We start from the raw sequence: 20,100 nt of genomic DNA on the forward strand, positions 1-20,100 counted from the left end.
ACATACTTTGGAATAGACCTTTGGAAACAAAAAACTTGTTGAAAATATTCTATACAGTTCCCTTAATCTGGGTAGAAAAATGTAGTAATGCTCTCCCTTTGTGTGGTATACTGCTGTATTTTGTGTGTAAGATTTTCCATTGGCTGCTGCCCACTACTCTGGGTATGGAGGTGTTGATCACACCAGCTCCCCTCTAATACAATTCTTGAAAGCTTTTTTCAATGTCTAGGTACCCACTAGCTTTCTGTTGGGTCAGAGGAAATGGTCTCTGATATTCTGTGACTTAGCAAATCAGTTATTCCCTGTTAGGTGGTATAGTCTTTTTGTGCCTTCCAGAAGAAAAGCTCTATGTATCCAGCACTTTCAAATCCAGTGGAAGCTATACTGTGAAAATTTGGAATGTGTGAAATATGATTATTTAAGTTAGATATATTTTAGCCTGTTTGATGTGCTACTGTTGGGCTGAAGGGGCTGCTGCCCTTTCTGGAGTACATTGGTCTCAGATCATTGGTCTTGTATCTGGACCCACAGATTGGTGTCTGGTGTCTGGTGTCTGGGGAGCTCTTCTGTAAGTCCCTTTGTGGGGTATACTGCTGTATTTTGTGTGTAAGATTTTCCATTGGCTGCTTTGGCTTATCCTCAGAAATTGCCTTCTGTTGGTCTGAGTGTCTGAATGACAATTAACAGGCAACTCTGGGACTTACAGCTGTGGATCCTCCTAAAGATGCTGGGGCACAAGAGGATTCTTCCCTGATTGCTCTGGATTTCCTGCCAGCCTGTTCTTTTTGTCAGCTCAGGGACCTGAACCTGCATGCATGGAGGGTGCTGTGCTGTGTCTGCTGGCTATTTCTGTTGGATGAAGGGGCATAGGATATAATCACGCTGACTGTTGTGAAATATTGTAAACCTGCGCCCCTACACAGGGCCTTCTTTAAAGTGTCAGAGAGGCGCAAGTGTAGAGCCTATGATTGCTAGTTCTCTGTGGGTGGCTTATGATGCAGAAGCTTCTTCCCTGACTGATGTGTATCACTGGGACTCTGTCCCTGTGACTGGAATGGAGCCTCAATTTGCCCATCTGTATTTGAGCTTCTCCTGCCCATCATTGTGAATCCTTCTATGGAGAGGTGCTATCTGAGCACTTGGTAGCTATCTGCAGCTGTGGGGCCTGGAGTTGAAAAACCTCTATAATGAACACTTATAGAACACTGAGCAAAGATGATGGACGACCCATGTTCTTGGATAGGCAGGATTATTATTGTCAAAATAACCATATTACCAAAAGTGTTGTACAGATTCAGTGCAATCCCCATTTAAAAACCAATGGCATTCTTTACAGAAATAGAAAAAAAGTCCTAAAATTCATTGCAGGAATAAAAGATAAAAAATAGCCAAAGTAATCCTGAGCAAGATGAGCAATATTTGAGGCATCACAATACCTGATCTCAGATTATACTACAAAGCTATAGTAACAAAAACAGTATGTTAATGGTATCAAGAGAAACAGAAAGACCAGTGGAATATAAGACACAGAATAGAAGACATTAGAGACAAATACACATAGATACAGTCATCTGATACTTAACAAACATGCCAAAACATACCTTGGAGAAAAGACAACCTTTTTTTTAACAAATGGTTCTGGGAAAACTGGATATCCATATGTAGAAAAATGAAAATAGATCTTTATCTTTTACCCTGCACAAAAATCCACTCAAAGTGCATCAAACATCTAGGAATTAGACCAGAATCTTTGCAACTGCTGAGAGAACACATAGAGTCAGCATTCCAACATATTGATATAGGCACTATCTCTTTCTTAATGAGACCCCTAAATCTTGAAGTAAAAACAAGAATAAATAAGTGGACTGAATCAAAACGCTTCTGCACAGTAAAGGAAATAAGAGCATGAAGAGAGAACCTACAGAATGGGAGAAAATCTTTGCCAGCTACTCCTTCGTCAGGGAATTAATGTCTAGAATATATAAAGAACTCAACAAACTTAATACCAAAAAAAAAAAAAGCCAATCAGTAAATGAACAAAACAGACACTTCTCAAAAGAAGAAACAAATGGCCAACGAATATATGAAAAATGTTCAGTGTCTCTAGCAATCAGGGAAATGCAAATCAAAACTACATTGAGATTTCTTCTCATTTCAGTTAGATTGGAAATCATGAAGAATACAAATAATAATAAATGCTGGCAAGGATGTTGGGGTTAAGGTACATTGTTGCTGGGACTGCAAATTAGTATAGCCACTTAATATTTTTCCAACAACTAAAATCAGCAAACTATAGTGATACAGGCACGTTGTGTTTATAGCAATGTAACTCACAATAGGTAAGTTATGGAACCAGACTAGTTGCCTGTCAACAGATGAATGGATAAAGAAAATGTGGTATCTACACACAGTGGAGTTTTATTTAGCCATAAGAATGAAGTTACACAATTTGCTGGTAAATGAATGGGACTGGAGAACATTTTGCTAAGCAAAATAAGCCAGACTCAGAAACAAGGATTGAATGTTTTCTCTCATATATGGGAGCTAGAGAAAAGTATGAGGAAAGTAGGGGAGGGGCTGAGCCCCTGCAAATAAAGGAGAGATCAATGGAGTAGAGGATAGAAGGGTGAGGAAGAGGGATGGGAAAAGGGAGGAACAGTAGAATGAAATTGACCAAATTATGCTATGTACATATGTGAATATACCACTGTGAATTTCAGCTTTATGTCTATCTATAAAGCACCAATTTTAAAAATATATAAGCACAAGGAAGACCAGTAGAGTAGAGGAAGGAGAACTGGGCAAGAAGAACAGGGGGAAGGAGTAAGCACTGGGAACTGAAGTGGAAAAAATTATATTCCAGTATGATTATATCATAATGAACCACACTAGTATGCCTAACTATAATGCACAATAAAGTATAAAAAGAATATGATTATTTTTTAAAAGTTTGCTATCCTAAATAATAAATGTAACATTGACATTGAAAAAAAAGTTTACTATCTTTGCTTTGTGTGTGTTTACTGCTATATTAATAAGGTATACAATGTAAACACACTGTAATAGCCTGACTTCTTTAATTAGAATAAATAAAACTGATGTTCTACCTCATTATTCACAGAAAATAATTCCAGAAGGTTGAAGAGCTAAATAAAAACAAAGCAGTGCAAAAAACTTATGAACAAACTGCTGTAAAATTATTAGGAAAGAGCTAAGCGTGGTAGTACACAACTATAATGCCAGTGACTTGGGAGGCTGAGGTAGAAGGATTCCAAGTTTGAGGCAAGCCTCAGTAACCTCAGAGAGACCCTCAGCACTTAGTGAGACCCCCATTTCAGAATAAAAAATGCTGGGCATGTAGCTCATTGGTAAAGTTCTCTGCGTTTAATCCCCGTACAAACAAAACAATTACACACACACACACACACACACTATATATATATATATATATATATATATATATATATATATATATATATAAAGAATATGAAAGAATAATTTAAATCTTAAGAGTGAGAAAACAGTAACCCTAGTACCACAAAGAAAACTATTGATAGATTTATTTGACATAAAAGTTGAAGAGTTGTGTTTAATGAGAGATATATTCTCAAAAGTTAAAAGGAAAACAAATCTGACAATTAGTGTTTGCAAAATCTTTAACAATATCTACATAATATGTAGGTCTCCTACAATTCCATTGAGAGAGGTAACTCATTGACACATGCAAACAATGTGAATAGGCAGTTCAAAAGGTACTGTAAATGACTGATATTAACTTGAAAATGTATTCAGTTGTTAAGGTCAAAGAAATATGAAATAAAACAAGTTTTACAATATTTTGGTATCATGCATATCTATTGGACAAGACTTTAAAAACTATTTCATTATTCGATAGATAAGTACTGTAGTTTAGGAAGGTGGTTGGTAATATCAAAATTTCTAATATGCTTATTTTTTTATGTATTTATTTTTAGTTATAAATGAATCAAAAATATTGATTTTTATGTGGTTCTGAAGATTAAACCTAGTGTCTCACATATGCGAGATTAGCACTCTACCACTGAGTCATAATCTCAAGCCCCTTATTTTTTGATCTAGTAATTGTGCTTATACTCTCAAACCAGCAATTCTACTTCTTGATGTCTATTGTACTAGTATTGTGTACACATATATGCAAAAATATCAATATAGGAATGTTTATTAAACACTATTTAAATAAAAATTGGAAATAACTAAATGTCAATAAGGTATCATCTAAATAAAATATGGCATAATATATTATGAACTACTATGCCTGTACCAGGGATTGAACCTAGGGATGTTCTACCACTGAGCCACATCACCAGCCTTTTTAAATATTGTATTTGGAGGGGCTGGGCCTGTAGCTCAGTGGTAGATCACCTGCCTCACACGTGTGAGGCACTGGGCTTGATCCTTAGCACCTCATAAAAATAAAGATATTATGTTCATCTACAACTAAAAAATATTTTTTGAAAATATTTTATTTGGAGACAGAGTCTCATCACTCAGTTGCTTAGGGCTTCGTGAAGTTGCTGAGGCTGGCTCTGAACCTGCGATTCTCCTGCCTTTGCCACCCAGTTGCTGGGATTACAGGCATGTGCCACTGTATCTGACTACTATGACTTTTTTTTGAAAAGTGATTTATACCTCTATGTATTAACATAGAAATATGTCCACAGTTGTTTCAGTGAAAAAGCAATTTTAAAGCATTTCAGGGTCTCAAATATTTTTTTAAATTCTAGTTTTCTCTGTGAGTATAAATGGATGGAAACAAATAGAAATATCTGGGTACACATAAAAATAGTTTGAGTATTAGGAGTTTTGGGGTTTTGGGGATAGGAAAGAGGATATGGGGCCTTGATGAAGATGGCTTTTCGTATTTCATTTGAATTTTTTTCTAGAATATATTCAGGTCTTCCCTTGAATAGTTAAGTAGTAAAAAAGGAAACATGCTGGAGTTCAAAACTTGCAAAAATGAAATATGAAATAAATAAATTCTGTTTAATTATTATATACCACACATATGTTAGACTGTGGAGGTAGACGCAGAGGTGAATTAGCTTAGTTTTCTAAATTCGAATTTCTGAATTTGGGGCTTAGTGTGAAGAATGCCTAGGATTAAGAGGAGATATGGAGAATCATAGAGCATGTGTGATTGAGGCTTACCCAGTGAAAAAGCTTGAGAGAGCTATTACAGAAGACTCAAGACCATGATGGGTGGAGGTTATAGAGGGGGAACTTCATGCATAAAGTTATGATAAAAAGATTATAGAATTGTCAAATAAGAGGAAACCTTAGAAGTCAATGGATTTGGCAATCAAGAAGGCAATTCTTCTGTTTCAGAAACCCACCAAGTTCATTTTTTTAGAACCTTTGCATTTTCTTCTGCTCATCTAGTTTTCTCTGACCCCAGAAGTTCACATTCCTGGCTTCTTTTTATTAAGGTCTCATCTTGATATACTTCTTCTGTAAAATCTTTTTCTTGCCACACAATCACAGTTAAGTCACCCTTTTTATTTACTCAACAGATGTTTATTTAGCACTCACTATATGCCAGGCAGAGGTACCATGGCACTGTACACAACAGACAAGATCTGCCCTCTTGGTGCCTTGCATTCTAGCACAGATGTTGTTTTTACTTTCTTATTAGTATTGTTGCTGTCTGAAAATCTTATTTGCCTCTGTTTATTGTGTATCTCTGTAGATAAATACTAATTCATATTTCCTGTCCCTAGACAGCTTCTGGCACATAATCCACGTTCAATCTGTGAAATATTGAATGGCAGTCTTGGGGAGAACCATTTGAATACATTGATGTAGTAGAGGATTTATTGCCTTACTAATATAATAGGAGTGAGTGGAAGGCAAAGTGAGCAAATGTAGACGATTCTTGTAAGAAATGCTGGTGGCATTATAAAAGGGGAATAAGATGATGGCTTCCTAGGAGAACAAGGTTAGTGCAGGGCGATTTGTTCTATATAGAAGAATTGTGAGCTTATTGAAAGTAAGCTGTGTGCAGCAGGGAGGGTTTGTCCAGTTCACTGCTATAGCCCATCACCTGGTGCCACACTTTGTAGGTAGCAAGCACATAGTGCATGTCTATTGTAAAATGACTGCCTTTAAACTTGAGGGGACACAGGGAGAGAGAAGAAGGTTGAACATGCATGGGCACTGGGGGAGAAAGAGAGGGAGAGGTTATACACCAGCATAGTACCTAAAGAAAAAAAAGGAGGAAAAACAGAAAGGCATAGAAAAATTGAGGCAGAGAGAATGATAATGGAGTATTCTTGTTGGATAGTTTGAGCTTCTTTTGTGGATAGTGCTATCATTTGCAGAGGGGCAAGGAGAGTTTGGAAACTTGAGGAGAGTTGCTACTTCAGGGATTGTAGAATAGGGTTTTAAATTTTCTGATGACTGGCCTAAACAGCCCCTGATGCACATACTTAAATATTTTGCTTTATGTCATTCCATATGTCATGTAAAGAATCTACTTATTTATTTCCATTTAGTATATTGAGAATTTGGAAAAATGTGTTAAACTTGAAGTACTGAATCTCAGCTATAATTTAATAGAGAAGATTGAGAAGGTAGACAAGCTCTTAAAATTACGTGAACTCAACTTATCATATAACAAAATCAGGTGAGTGAATATTTCTTTAAGTAGCATTGTAGGGTTTTCTTTTGTTGTTGTTGTTCTTTGTTTCTTTGAGAGGTAAACTAATGTCACCCATTTGCTGGAAGAATCCTTTGAAACAGCAAATATTTTAATAAGTCTTTATTCACTTGTAGGCTAGACCTTCATAATATGATAACTTTAAGTTTTGGTACTACTTAAGTACAGAATAATATCTAGTATTTTGGAAGGAGATACATTTTTTGAATACCAAATTTTGTCTTAATTCTGCTCTTGGCAGGTGCTATCTATGGTTCACTGTTTTATTACATGAAGAATATTGATATGAAGCAGAATGTTCTAGCCCTGCCATTTTGAGCCCAAAGATATTCTAACCCTTTTCATCTTAGGTATTTTTCTTCACTTGTTGTTACAAGAAATGTACTTTCAATCTTGTTTCCAATGCATAATAATTTTGTGAGAAATAAACATAATCAAACTGATAATGGGTAAAACTACATTTTGAAAATTTGCTATAGACAAAATGATGCAAGAATCAAATAATGAAAATCTTTTTTTTTTGGGGGGGGGGGTTGTGGTGTTAGGGATTAAACCTGGTGCCTCACACCTGCTAATACGGACTCCATACCTGAGTTACACCCCCAACTAAAGCTTGAAAACCTTATATCAGTAAGCTTTCCTCCCACTTTAGACTTGTTAAATATGATGGCCAACAAATCAAAACAACTAACAGCTGCTGAAGTTCCTACAAGACAAAAATGAAATTAAAAAATACTAATTAAAGTCTTAGTATAAAATTTGTGTAAAAAATAACCGATACTGATGATAATAATTTTGACAAAATGGAAATGAAAATAGACAAGCTTAGAAGTATTTTCCTGGTATAGAAAATTGACTGGGTTATTAAATAACATATTATGAGTAACTTGGAAAAATTTTTCATCAATGAAAGTTTATCAGTATGAGTGATAAATATTTTATTCATTTAAGTATTCTATAAAAATGCTTATATTCATAAGCAAAGTGTCACTGTAGGGGCTCTGATCTCCTTCTGTACAGTTAACCTTTTGGCAGTGGCCTAATATACTATAGTTATCTCTTGGGCAGGACTACAGCAGGTAGCACAGCGTGTGCTGTGGAGTTTTCCAGCTCTCTCCTGGCTGGCTGCTAGTTCTCACAGTAGCCAGTGGGACTGGCATAGATACACTCCTCTGTCTTCCATTACAGGTCTTGAGTTCTGATAGTAAGATGAGTACAGTTCCTAGGCACAGTAATGAGTTTGCAGTTTCACTGCTCTGGTAAATTTTTTTATAGCTACTTTGTTCTCATTAATAAGAAAGGTTGATAAATCATAATTATGAAAAGAACATCACATAGAGACAAGGATATTTTTTGTCTTATTGGAAGTTCAGCAACTGTTTGTTGTCTTGTTTCAATTTTTTAGTCATCATATTTACCAAGTCTGAGGGTAAAGCATATAGATATAAGATTTTCAAGCTTTTGTTGGGTGTGTAGCTCAGATTTAATTCCCAGCATCTAAAAAGACATGAAAATTACAGTAGAAGGACTTCATCATTGTATTTGCTTGACTTTGTCCTTTGGTTTCAGCAAAATTGAAGGCATAGAGAATATGTGTAATCTTCAGAAGCTAAACCTTGCAGGAAATGAGATTGAGCACATTCCAGTATGGCTAGGAAAGAAGTTGAAATCTTTGCGAGTCCTCAATCTGAAAGGCAACAAGATATCATCAGTAAGTTATTCAAACTAGTAAGAATCTTTTTCAATTTCTTTAATTTACTGAGAAAAAATATTAATACTTAAATTTTACAAATGGGATTTCTTTATTTTCTATTAATCAAACACCAGATATATCAAATTCAGATATAACCTAGAATACTCTATAGTAATTAAATACAGTAAGTTCACATTTTGTATAGATTCCATAGCAACTAATTCTCTTAGAATTTATCATTTCATTTGAGCTCTTATTCCTATTTTACATGTAAAGCCTCAGAAATGTTAAGTCCCTGTCCAAAGTTACAGCTTGAGCTAGAATCCAGATGATTGAATGAATGCCTAGAAGAGTTTTTTTTTTTTTTCCTGGCAGTATTTCCTTAAATTCAGAATGTGGATATTGGTACATATCCTTGTGTCTTTTAGATTCAATTATAACTCAGTTTTGTGCAGTTTTACTAAATTTTTTCACTACCATTTGTATTTTTGATCTGTTCAATTAATATAATGAAGAATGATAAAGACTTGAATTCAAATCCTGTTTTATTCACTTAGACTCTGAGCTTTGGGCAAGTCACCTGACTTCTTTCAATCTGTTTCTTTATCTGTAAAGTTAAGATGATGCGTCCATTATAGGTTGTGAAGAGTTACAAATAGAATGATATAAAGAAAATGCCCAGTACTGTCCCAATACACTACTCACATGCTGCCTTTCTGTTCCTTTCCTCAAACTGCTTTTGAGCCCTTGGTTTCATGAATAGGTTTTTTTGCTATGTTAAGAACAATTTCCAAGATTTATTATTTCCTTTAGGTAGTTTATGATTTTTAAAGTAAAATATACCAATGCTACTGTTATGTCATTTCAGCTTCAGGATGTCAGCAAGTTGAAACCACTTCAAGATTTGACTTCTCTGATATTAGTTGAAAATCCAGTCGTGACCCTTCCTCACTACCTCCAGTTTACCATTTTCCACCTACGTTCGCTGGAAAGTTTGGAAGGTCAGCCAGTAACTACTCAGGACAGGGAGGAGGCTTTTGAGAGATTCAGTTTAGGTAAGATGACCGTTAAAAAAAAAAAAAAAAAGAACCAAATTTGAATGAGGAAAGAATTTGTTTCAGAAGTTATCTAGAAAACAAATGAATTACAAACTTTCTGATGACATTGCATTTGCAGAGATGCCACCATAAATCAACTAATTTAATTGAGCATATTCAGTGCACCAGGCACTGCACTTGACACTAAGGATACAATGGTGAGCAAGACACTTGGTGCTGGCCTTCATGCAGCTTATGGTTTTGTGGAACAGACAAAAAGCAGTTAAACCCAGGTAAAGCAACAAGAGGGGAGCCCTGTTGTGGTACAGAGTGGTGTAAAGGAGTGGCTCTTGAGTCAGTGACATGGAAGCTAAAGGCATGGGGAGGAGAGGCCAGCTATGTGAGGAATGGCACTCAGGGAGAGGGAGAAGCTGGTTCTCTGGGGTTATAAAGACCCTAATGGAGTCAAGCAACTGAAAGATCAGTATGACTGGAGGGGTGCAAGAAAAAGTTTGGAGAGAAGGGGGAGGTTCAAGATAGAACAGAGCCTTGTGGTTTGGATTTTATTCTAGCTGCAGTAAAAAACCATGGTCAAGTTTTAAGCAGGGATGGGCCAGGAACAGGCTCTATATTAAGGAGATCATTTTGGATGCAGGTTGGAGAATGACTTGGAGTGGGGCAAAGAGGAGATGGAGGTGCATGTTAGGAAGAGCTATGACAGTCATGCAGGCTAGAAGCGTTGGTGGCCTGTGCTTAGGCAATAGATGTGGAAATGAAAAATAGATGAATCACTTTTAATGGTAGAATCAGCAGCGCTCTCTAATGGAGTAGGTAATTCTCAGGCTTCTGGCTTAATTGGCTTAATTAGGTGGTGATATCATGTAGAAAATGAGGAGAATTCAGAGTTATCTTTAGGTCATGATGAGTTTGAATTATGTGTGAGGTGGCAAATAAAAAATAGAAAATATGTGTCTGGAGTTCAAAGAGGTCTGTATCAGAGATACAGATTGAGCATCACTAATCTGGATATATAAAATCCAAAATGCTCCTAAATCTGAAACTTTGAGTACTTTTCTAATGCTACAAGTGGATATTGTTCACAGTCCAAACACAGGTACATTAAAATTTTGTATAAAAATTACTTTCAGGTCATATGTGTTTGTATAACTGTATCTAAAAAAGAAATGAATTTTGTGTTTAGACTTGGATTCAGTGCCAATATATCTCTTTATGTAACTACAAATATTCCAAATCTGAAAAATAAATCAGTCCCAAGATAAAGGAGATTCAGCTGGAATAAATTTGGTTGTCATCAGCATAAAAATAGTACTTAATTCCATAGGAATCAGTTTTCTCATGCAGTCAGGGGTGAGAAAAGAAAGAAAGGCAGCCAACTAAGGAAACTGAAAAAGTGAGGCCAACAGGGTAGTAGAAAACCTGGAAATAGTGGGTTACAGAGGACCAGAGAAGAAATCTTCAAGAGAGGATGTGGTAAGCTTTGTTGAATGTTGCTGAGGCACAAAGTAAGATGAGCACAGAGAAGTGCCTGATTGTGACAGGGATGGGGGAAAGGCTGGATAATAATGTATTGAAGAATGGAAGGGAGATATTTGCCTGAAGATTTGAAATTTCCTCCCATAATTTCTCTCTTCTAACACTTAAATGAATGAAGGTGTTTCTTTTCGTTTTTTACTGTTTAAAAGTTAAAAAAAAAAAAAAGAAAGCTAAACTAAAAATTAACCAGTAGCTTTCAGACCAGGAAATGGGGAGGAAAAAAAATGTAGTTAACCTCAAAATCAGTAGTCAAAGAAATAAGCAGTATATCTTAAGAGCGGACTGCAGAGACAAATCATGCCTCAGTAGGATTGGAGAAAGAAGAGAGGCCATCCCTTGACAGAAGGAACACTTTCTCCATCAGAAAGGAGAGAAGATGTGCAGGTCATGGGGTTTTGTTGCTTTGGTGGTGGGAAAATAAGGGAGTTCCCATGGGTGGGGTCTGTTTTCTCAATGAAATGTGAGGTCATCAGCTGAGAAAGAGTCTCAAAGAAGTATGGGAAGTTTGAGGAAAAAGAAATCACCATTGTAGAGTACTGGGTAATAAGCTGGTATGTTCAACCATTTGGAATGGATGTTAGTCCACTTTCAACCTACAAAAGCAGCAGTTTTATATGGTTTAATCCAATACTTCAGAAACATGGTAAATTTCTTATTTGTTTAGGACCCCTCCCCCAATACTACTTTTTTCCCCTGAAATTTATTTTGGAATTATTAAAAATTTAAATAATGCAGAATAATCATATAAATATACTGTTGGAGGAAATGTTTCAACCACTTATGGCTCATTCATGACTTCAGACTGTAATTAGGAGCCTTTAATGTGGTGAGCTCTTAGGACCCAGTAGAGACCAGGTGGATGGAGTTGCTGTTCTCCTGAAACTTTAGTGGGGAAGATAGGCAGACAATATAGTAGATCACATATTACAACTCCCTGGGTGACAAGGGCTGGAGCATAAGTTCAGGGTGCATGAGAGCTTCCCTAAGAAGCATCCAACCCAGAGAGAGGAGAGAGTCAGGGCAGTCTTCTCAGAATGGTTTGTAAAGCTCAACCCCTAGAGGATGCAGAAGAGACCTATAGGAAATGGAGGAAGACAGGTTCAGGCAGAGGATGAGAATAAGCCTGCAGCAGTGAAGAGGCATTGTCAGTGTAGTGAAGAGTCATTTCAGGAAAGCTGCAGAGATATGCTTGAAGATGAGGCTTCAAGCATATCTCTGCTTGAAGAGAGGGAGAGTGGGGCCAAATCATCTTTACGGAAGATTTATGAATCTTATCCTAAGAGTGATAGGAAATAGTTGAAGGATTTCAATACAATGTAATATTTTGCATACATGTTTACAATATTCTCAAAAATGTAATTATTCATATCAAATAAAATACTGCATTTTTTAAAAGGGACTGGAAAAGTTCTTCATTTATCAACAAACTAAAATACTTGGAAGTCAATTCTTATGTTTTAAAAATGTCATCAAAATAATAATGACTTCTTGCCTCATAATATATATCCATTTCAAGTGTAAGATGGTTTTCACTCAAAGCATGGTTTATAATTTTAAAAGTAAAATTGTAATTATACCATATTTAACTTCTTTTGTTATTCTTTTGAGAAATAGCCTTGCCTTTTTTCAAATAAGAAACATAATGATAAATACACTATCCATTTTTATTGACAGAAGAGGTAGAAAGACTGGAAAGAGACCTAGAAAAGAAGATGATGGAAACTGAAGAGCTTAAGAGCAAACAAATAAGATTCCTTGAGGAAATTAAAAATCAAGATAAATTAAACAAATCATTAAAAGAAGAAGCAATATTACAGAAACAGAGCTGTGAGGAGCTAGAAATTGACCTAAACATGAAAAATGAATTGGTAAGTCTGATTTTACATCACATTGATTATATTCTCTTCAGGTAGAAAATTCTTTGTCCTTGTGTCTAAAAATACAACTTCTTGACCGTAGAAAGGGGTAGATGTATTTTAATAGAATATGTGCAAAAGGCTTTACTGAGCATGTGCCATGTGATATGGCTTTCTGAAAGATTAGTGTTCTTTGGGGCTGCCCAAAGGGGGAAGGTGATGTTCCTCACTGTAAGAAGTCAGTAAGATCATCCCTGATGTTCATATTTTTTTTTTTAAGCAAGAGCATTGTTGGAGAGAGTATACATTGGCAAAAACTTTTAGAAGACAATTTGGGAAAAATATCCAAATTTTAAATAGACCCTCTGTCTCAGAGATTGAATTTCCAATAATATATTCTATAGAAATAGTGGCAAGAATGTACAGAGATTATATATATACCTGAATGTATATGTATGTATGTGTGTATATATAACATATAACACACATATACATATACAAGGATATTCACTGCAATATTATTCATATGATCAAAAATTGTAAATAGCCAAAATGTCCCTCAGTGAACCCTGAAGTGATAAAATAATATATTGTTTTGAATAAAATGAAGTACGGTTTTATGTCCTAAAATGGAAGATACCTGACACTTTTTATTATGCATAAAAAAGCAAGTTGCGAAACAATATCAAAGTCAAATATGATCTTATATCTCAAAGTGTATGACAGTTTCTTAGGGGAGAAATGGCAAAATATGCACCAAACTCTTGAAAGTAGGTATTTCCAAAAAGTGGAATTACAGAACACTTTCAGTTTATGCATATCTGTAATGGCTACATTTTATATAGTTGGGCTTTATGGTTGAAACAGAAAAAGGATACTAAAACTGAAAGATTTAGACAATCTAAATGGCATAATTTGAGAAAGTAACCAAGATACTTCAAAGGTCTTGGGACCATGTCACATGAAGAATGATCAGAGGGACAGAGTTGTCCAGGCTAGAGAAGAGGAGACTCGGCGAGCTATAATTTCTCTCGATATTCAAAGAACTGTTTCATGGAAGAGGAATTATAGACTAAGACCTCATCATAAACCAATTGATAGGAAAATATGTTTTCATTTAATGATAAAGAAATTCCTAAAAGTTGGCCTGCAATGGAATAACTGGAATGTTTGCTATCACTGACAGGCAGAGACTGGCCATATGCTCAGGGTTTTGGAGAAAGATCATTTGATAGGAAGGTGGGCCTTTTCAACCCAAAGAATCTAATTTTATAAACTTATTAGGCTATTTAGGGAAAAATAACTATTGGTACCCTTTTCTCTCCCCTCCTTTTAAATAATTCCTCATTTTACTTATGTATAACTTAGGGAATTTTACTTATCCTATAAAAATAAAGTCTTTGATATAGTTATCCTTTTTGGATCTCCCTTTCAAGTTTGGCATTCTCACATTCTCACTCAGTTACTTGTTTTTTTTAAGAAGAAGAATTCTGCTTAATCCCTTACTTTTTAAAAAAAAGGTCCATCAACAACTATTTCTTAGTTGTTGATGGACCTTTGTTTTATTTATTTGTATGTGGTGTTGAGAATCTGCCCCAGTGCTTCACACATGCTAGGCAAATACTCTTCCACTGAGCTATAACCCCAACCCTAATCACTTATTTTTTAAAACAAAGACAAAAGAGTATTCTCCCCTCTGTGTGGAAGGAAGTTGTTCTTGAAATATGAATTAACTCCTACTTAAAATCTCTTTTGCCTGAGAAAGAAAAGGGAACATGATGGAAATCCAGGACAGCTTCTCCAGCTCTGTACCTCCAATGTTCAGAGCATTTGTGGGTTCCTTTATATGCTACTTAATTTGAAGGTAGTTTTCATATATCTCGGCTGTATCCTGAAGGCATATATTAATAATGTTAATAGATGATTATTAGTGATTTTAGATTATTCAGACTCTGTTGCTTTTCAGTTTGTAATAGAATGGATTGATGAGTAATGAAACCAGTGGAGAATGGTAATCAATGTTACTTAAACAGTGAACTCTTTTTGCCATTATATGACATACAAAAATAAAACCCAGTACTTATTTGGTATCATGTGACATTTGTGAACATTTAATAAATTTTTCTCAGATATTTTTCTGTTTTAGAACATAGAATCCATTTTATTACTAAGAAAGGAACTTGATAATTTGTATATGCTGACTCCCTGATGCATGTTAATCAACCCATTAAACACCTTAGTTAATATGTCTTAAGGCTTTGCTTTGTCCAGAAAGTATGGTTTGTTATAGTTTTCTCTTTTGCTTATTTATGTTATTGTTAATATGGTTGTGCTGTGAATAAATGTTTTGTAAATTGTCAGCAGTTTTGCTCTTTTTTCTGTAACTACTTTTCTTAGATTGTGCTTTTTTCTGTCATTAGTACTTTTATAATTAATAACAATTTAAAACATTTTAACATGTATATTTTTGTAACAAGTTCAGACAACACAAATGTATACAGTAGAAATGAAAATCTACTCTTCCCCTGCTCCTTTCCCCAAGTGTTGATATAGATCCTTTTTGTTTTCTATACATACACAATATATGTAATTAAATAATTATACCCTTGAATGTTTGTTATTTTTTTTAAAGAAAGGAATCCTATTATGTATGATTATCCTGCATCTTATCTTTCACAAAGCAGTACATGTAAACAGCTCTCCAAGTTTAAAATATATGTATATATGTACATATGTGTACATATGTGTGTATATATATATATATACACACACACATATATAAATCTTTCTCATTTTTTTTCCTTTTTTAAAATTTTTATGTAATTATTTATATATGATGCAGAATGCATTACAACTCTTCTATAGAGAGAGAGCACCTTTTTTCATATCTCTGGTTGTATACATAGTATATTCACACCAATTCTTCATACATGTACTTTGAATAGTAATGATCATCACATTCCACCATCATTAATTACCCCATGCCTCCTCCCTTCCCCTTCAACCCCTCTGCCCTATCTAGAGTTTGTCTATTCCTCCCATGCTCCCATTCCCTATCCCACTATGAATCAGCCTCCTTATATCAATGAAAACATTCGGCATTTGGTTTTTTGGATAAAAATATGGAATGCTTCACAAATTTGTGTGTCATCCTTGTGCAGGGGCTATGTTAATCTTCTCTGTATCATTCCAATTTTAGTATATGTGCTGCCGAAGCGAGCACTTTCTCATTCTTTCTATATTCTAAATTGTGTTCTATTAAGTGGATCCTCTATAATTTAGTTAGTGTTGATGGTTTTTTTGGTATTAGAGATAAGTACTACAAAATGTGTGTGTGTGTGTGTGTGTGTGTGTGTGTGTATGTGCCTTATGCATACACACTAGTATTTCTTCAGCATAAATCACTTTGAGTGGAATTACTGTGTAATTCTCTTTTAAATTTTTAATAAATGCGAATACCCACTTCAAAAAGCTTATGGCCAATTTATACTTCCATAGCAGTAAGTGAAAGGGTCCAATTTTCGGCTCGATATTGTTATTTTGAATTTATAAATATAATAGAAAAAATGGAATCTCATTATTGTTTTAATTTCTCATTTCCATAATTGTTGGCAAGCTGAATACTACATATGTATTTATTGGCTATTATGTATTTATTCTTTAAATTACCATTTATATTGTTTTGCCTAGACTTCTCTTACTACAAAGGCTATTATATGTTTAAAAACAATCTGAGCATTAGTCTAAGAATGTACATTTGAAAAATATTTTCTGTTATCCTTTAAAGAATATTTGATGGTAATATTATCTACAATTGTATAATGTTTTCCTTTTTTTAATAGTATTAGGGATTAAACCCAGAGCCCCTGCATGTTAGATGTTAGGTGCTATGCCTCTGAACTATATCACCAGCCTCTTTTTGCCCCAAGGTGGGGTGGGGGAATGGTCTTGCTAAGTTGTCTAGACTGGCTTCAAACTTGTGATCCTCCTGCCTCACCTTCCATAGTAACTGGGTGCAGGCATGTGCCACTGCACCCTGCTTTGTTTTTCAGTTTTATAAAATAATTGCTCATGCATTAGAGCACTTTCTTTATAAAAGAAAAATAGCATTGAAGTTAGTCTTTCAGTGGCCACTTAAACTGTAGTAGTCCCCTATCCCAACCCCAGCAAATGTTAATTGAATTTATTCTGTCCATGTGCAGGTTGTTTCATTTCTATCCTTTTGTTTACTTATTTTTAAAATGAGGATGATTTTCTTGTCCTGCCAGCTTTATAGACTGGTGAGGATTTAATGGGATTATGAATGTGAAAATAATTTGAAATGAATCGAGCTAAGTAAGGGAAGGTGGTAAATTTATTATTCACATTTGGAGTGAGGATAAGATATGTCCATATAGGAACAATGCAAGTACTAGTAGCCATACCTTCCTGTGGTAAATTGTCAATAAAGAGCACTTGTGGTATCACATCTGAGAGTCCTCCAGTTGACAGTATCTGTTTGCTTTTTTCTTCTTTTAGCCCTTGTTTTGGTTTCTTGCAGGCCCTTTTCTGCGATTCTTTATTCTTCCTTAAAGGAAGTTCTTTATTCTTCCTTAAAGGTAGTTCTTAAAGGTATTCTTCCTTAAAGGGCTGAACTGCATACTATGTTTTTCATGATTTGCATGATAATTTGTATTCATATGTTTTTGTGTTTTAAGTTTTGAAACTGGCTTGCCTCATTGAGAAATGTGCCTGTGTATGTATTATGTTTTGAATGACTGTGTACATAGGGGAACAAATTTGAATGTTGGGGAAAGAATTTGTATTATTTTTCCTGTTGGTAAATAGGTTAACTACAGTCATCTCTTGATTTTAATAGCCAGTGAGTGCTACAGCTCACCTATTTCCAGTTCCTTTGACTTTTAGTTTGCAGACATTGATGCATTTCTTCAACATACATTTATTGAGTACTTAACTATATACTAAGCCTAAGGCTATAAGAGACACAAAGGGACTTTGAAACACATAGGCTATTTAGTAAATACTAGTACATGCACACTCCATGATTCCACTCACATTTACCTTTGGTTTGGCCCTATAGTCAATGAGCTATGGAGAGAGAAGCCCAGGATTGTTGTTGATTGAGTTGCTTCATTGAGACTCAAAGCCTTATGAGCATTCACTGAAAAGATAAGTATGGCTAATATGCTAGGCACCCTGCAGCAGGACATTGGGACAATAGGCAGAATGTTAGATTGGAAACCAGATTCTTGGAATTGAACATTGTCTCTTCTGCTGTAAACTATGCAATAAGGCAAGTCCTTTAATTCCAGTGAGATAGCAAATGAGGGTGTCACACAGAATTAGTACTCGGATCGGATCAGTGTTACTTCCATTTTAACAGATTATCAGGAGGTGACTGTAAGTTAAATTGTGCACGACTGATTTCCTGACCTTGTAAAATGCTTGTGTTTGTTTATGTTTTATTCTTTTTTGCTTGCATTTTCATATTTATGAAATATTTCTGCATGATCTTTATCAAATACTGGCAAAAGTAAAGATAATAATCACTTAGTGGACCTTTGAAATGAACTCAAAGAGTACATGTAATAGAAAAAGGGCTTGTATTGATAGTAGTAAAATACTCAGCTTGCACCACTAATCTTTTGACAAGTCAATTCACCAATCTGAGTTTCAGTTTATTTATATGTTCAGATAATTATATTGAATGATTCATATATCCTCCTTCTCCCAGCTCCAAAACTTTCTGAGTAACTAAAAAGTTATAGTATAATTACTTTATTAAAATTTTAATATTACATATTTGGATCTGATGGAGCTTTTTAAATTCCTTATCCTCTGTTACAAATAATGATGTTCTGAACATTTAAAACTTAAGAAGTCATTAGCCACAAATACTACGACAACAGTACAGTTGAAAGTAATCTCTAATATCATCCTTCTCACTGCTCTGTAGTTACTGTCAAATATTATTCCTCCATGATTTGAAGATATCATTAAAACCAAGAGTAAGTTAAATAAATTAATACTAAGTCTTGAGACATCATGAAACAGATACTTAGTAGACTAGTTTAAAGATAATTGATAAAGAACTATTTTACATTTAGGTAAAACAAATTTAAATTTAAATATCTTCTTTGTATCCCGAAATAGCATGTAAACTTCAAAGGTCTTTTATGTGATCACTTCTGAAACAATAATTTTGTATTTCATTTTTTATAATAGATAATTAAGATAAAATTCTGAGTGTTGTGCTTTTTGCTATAGTGTTTTTACAATATAGTTATTAAAATGATGAGAAATTGCCATAACATTGCACTTTGGTACTAACTTACTGAAACGTTTTGTCTCATCGAATTGGGTTGATAGCTAAAACAGAAGACCATGGAACTAACCCGAGCATGTCAGAAGCAGTATGAGCTCGAACAGGAATTGGCTTTCTATAAAATTGATGCTAAATTTGAGCCACTAAATTATTATCCATCAGAGGTGAGCTATTTATAATTCTTTAGTAATCCAGAATTAAAGCCAGCATGAAGTGAGGTGGAAGGGAACAGATGATAGGGAAATTTAAGGGACTATTTTTTTTACTAACCATTCCACTCTCTTATTATGAGCAATCAGCAGAGTAAACTGTTTTGGTTGTATCTGTGAATTATTTGGCTCCTATAGTTAGAGCAATATCCTAAAGAGGTAAAAGCCCCAAGAGAATTTTGCCCACAACCAATTCCCTAAGCAAAAACAGCTTCCTTAACTCTCAGTTACCTCACTTAAATCCAGACTTTTGGAAAAAGTGCCATGGGATAGTCTGAACAAATCTCCCTATAAGATTTGTTCAGTACTTACTAGGTTCAGAATTAGTGAACCATTATTGGCACAGATGCCATAAATGCCATGGAAACAGGGGAATTACCTAACTTCTAAAAACCAATGATTTTAATAATATCACATGTTGTTTAAATTTGAAAGCCCAATTATTAAAAATGATTACATTGAGATTTTACTGTGTCAGTCAGTCAAGAAACCAAAATGAAACATCCAGATTTCTGATTGGGAGATTAAGAGATTAAGCAGTGCTTCAAATCACACAAGTGTGGGCAGTTCGTTAATTAGCTAATCCAAACTGTCACAGTTTGGTAGTAGGAGGAAGAATCCTTTTGAGACCATTTTTAGGTCTAATTCCTTTTTTAGTATATTAAGAATAAAAAAATAATATATTTAGCTTCTAAGATTTAGGATTAGCAAAACTTTGGTGATTGTGTGACA

The 20,100-nt window shown here is 34.8% G+C and overlaps 1 protein-coding gene and 1 non-coding gene across 11 annotated transcripts in view; one reads left to right on the forward strand and one right to left on the reverse strand.

Annotated features, from left to right (window-relative positions):
- The window catches only part of Cntrl (centriolin), an 88,506-nt gene that overhangs the window by 13,568 nt on the left and 54,838 nt on the right, over positions 1-20,100 (forward strand). For 7 of the 10 annotated variants that reach the window (XR_013438277.1, XM_021723491.3, XM_040286236.2 and 4 more), the window contains exons 4-8: positions 6,531-6,661; positions 8,264-8,405; positions 9,256-9,442; positions 12,653-12,846; positions 19,204-19,323. Coding sequence is in view for 9 of the 10 variants with exons in the window: in XM_021723491.3 (XP_021579166.1) it covers positions 6,531-6,661; positions 8,264-8,405; positions 9,256-9,442; positions 12,653-12,846; positions 19,204-19,323 (774 nt within the window). In the remaining variant the exon portion in view is untranslated. Of the gene's footprint in view, positions 1-6,530; positions 6,662-8,263; positions 8,406-9,255; positions 9,443-9,563; positions 9,718-12,652; positions 12,847-17,374; positions 17,446-19,203; positions 19,324-20,100 lie in introns of those variants that run through there. The other 3 variants (XM_078048111.1, XM_040286235.2, XM_021723497.3) reach the window with 3 other exon arrangements.
- On the reverse strand, positions 15,951-16,057 carry LOC120890230 (U6 spliceosomal RNA). The gene has a single exon (XR_005734471.1). It is a non-coding gene; the product is annotated as a U6 spliceosomal RNA (small nuclear RNA).

The sequence above is a fragment of the Ictidomys tridecemlineatus genome, chromosome 4, assembly GCF_052094955.1.
Source record: "Ictidomys tridecemlineatus isolate mIctTri1 chromosome 4, mIctTri1.hap1, whole genome shotgun sequence".
NCBI lineage: Eukaryota > Metazoa > Chordata > Mammalia > Rodentia > Sciuridae > Ictidomys > Ictidomys tridecemlineatus.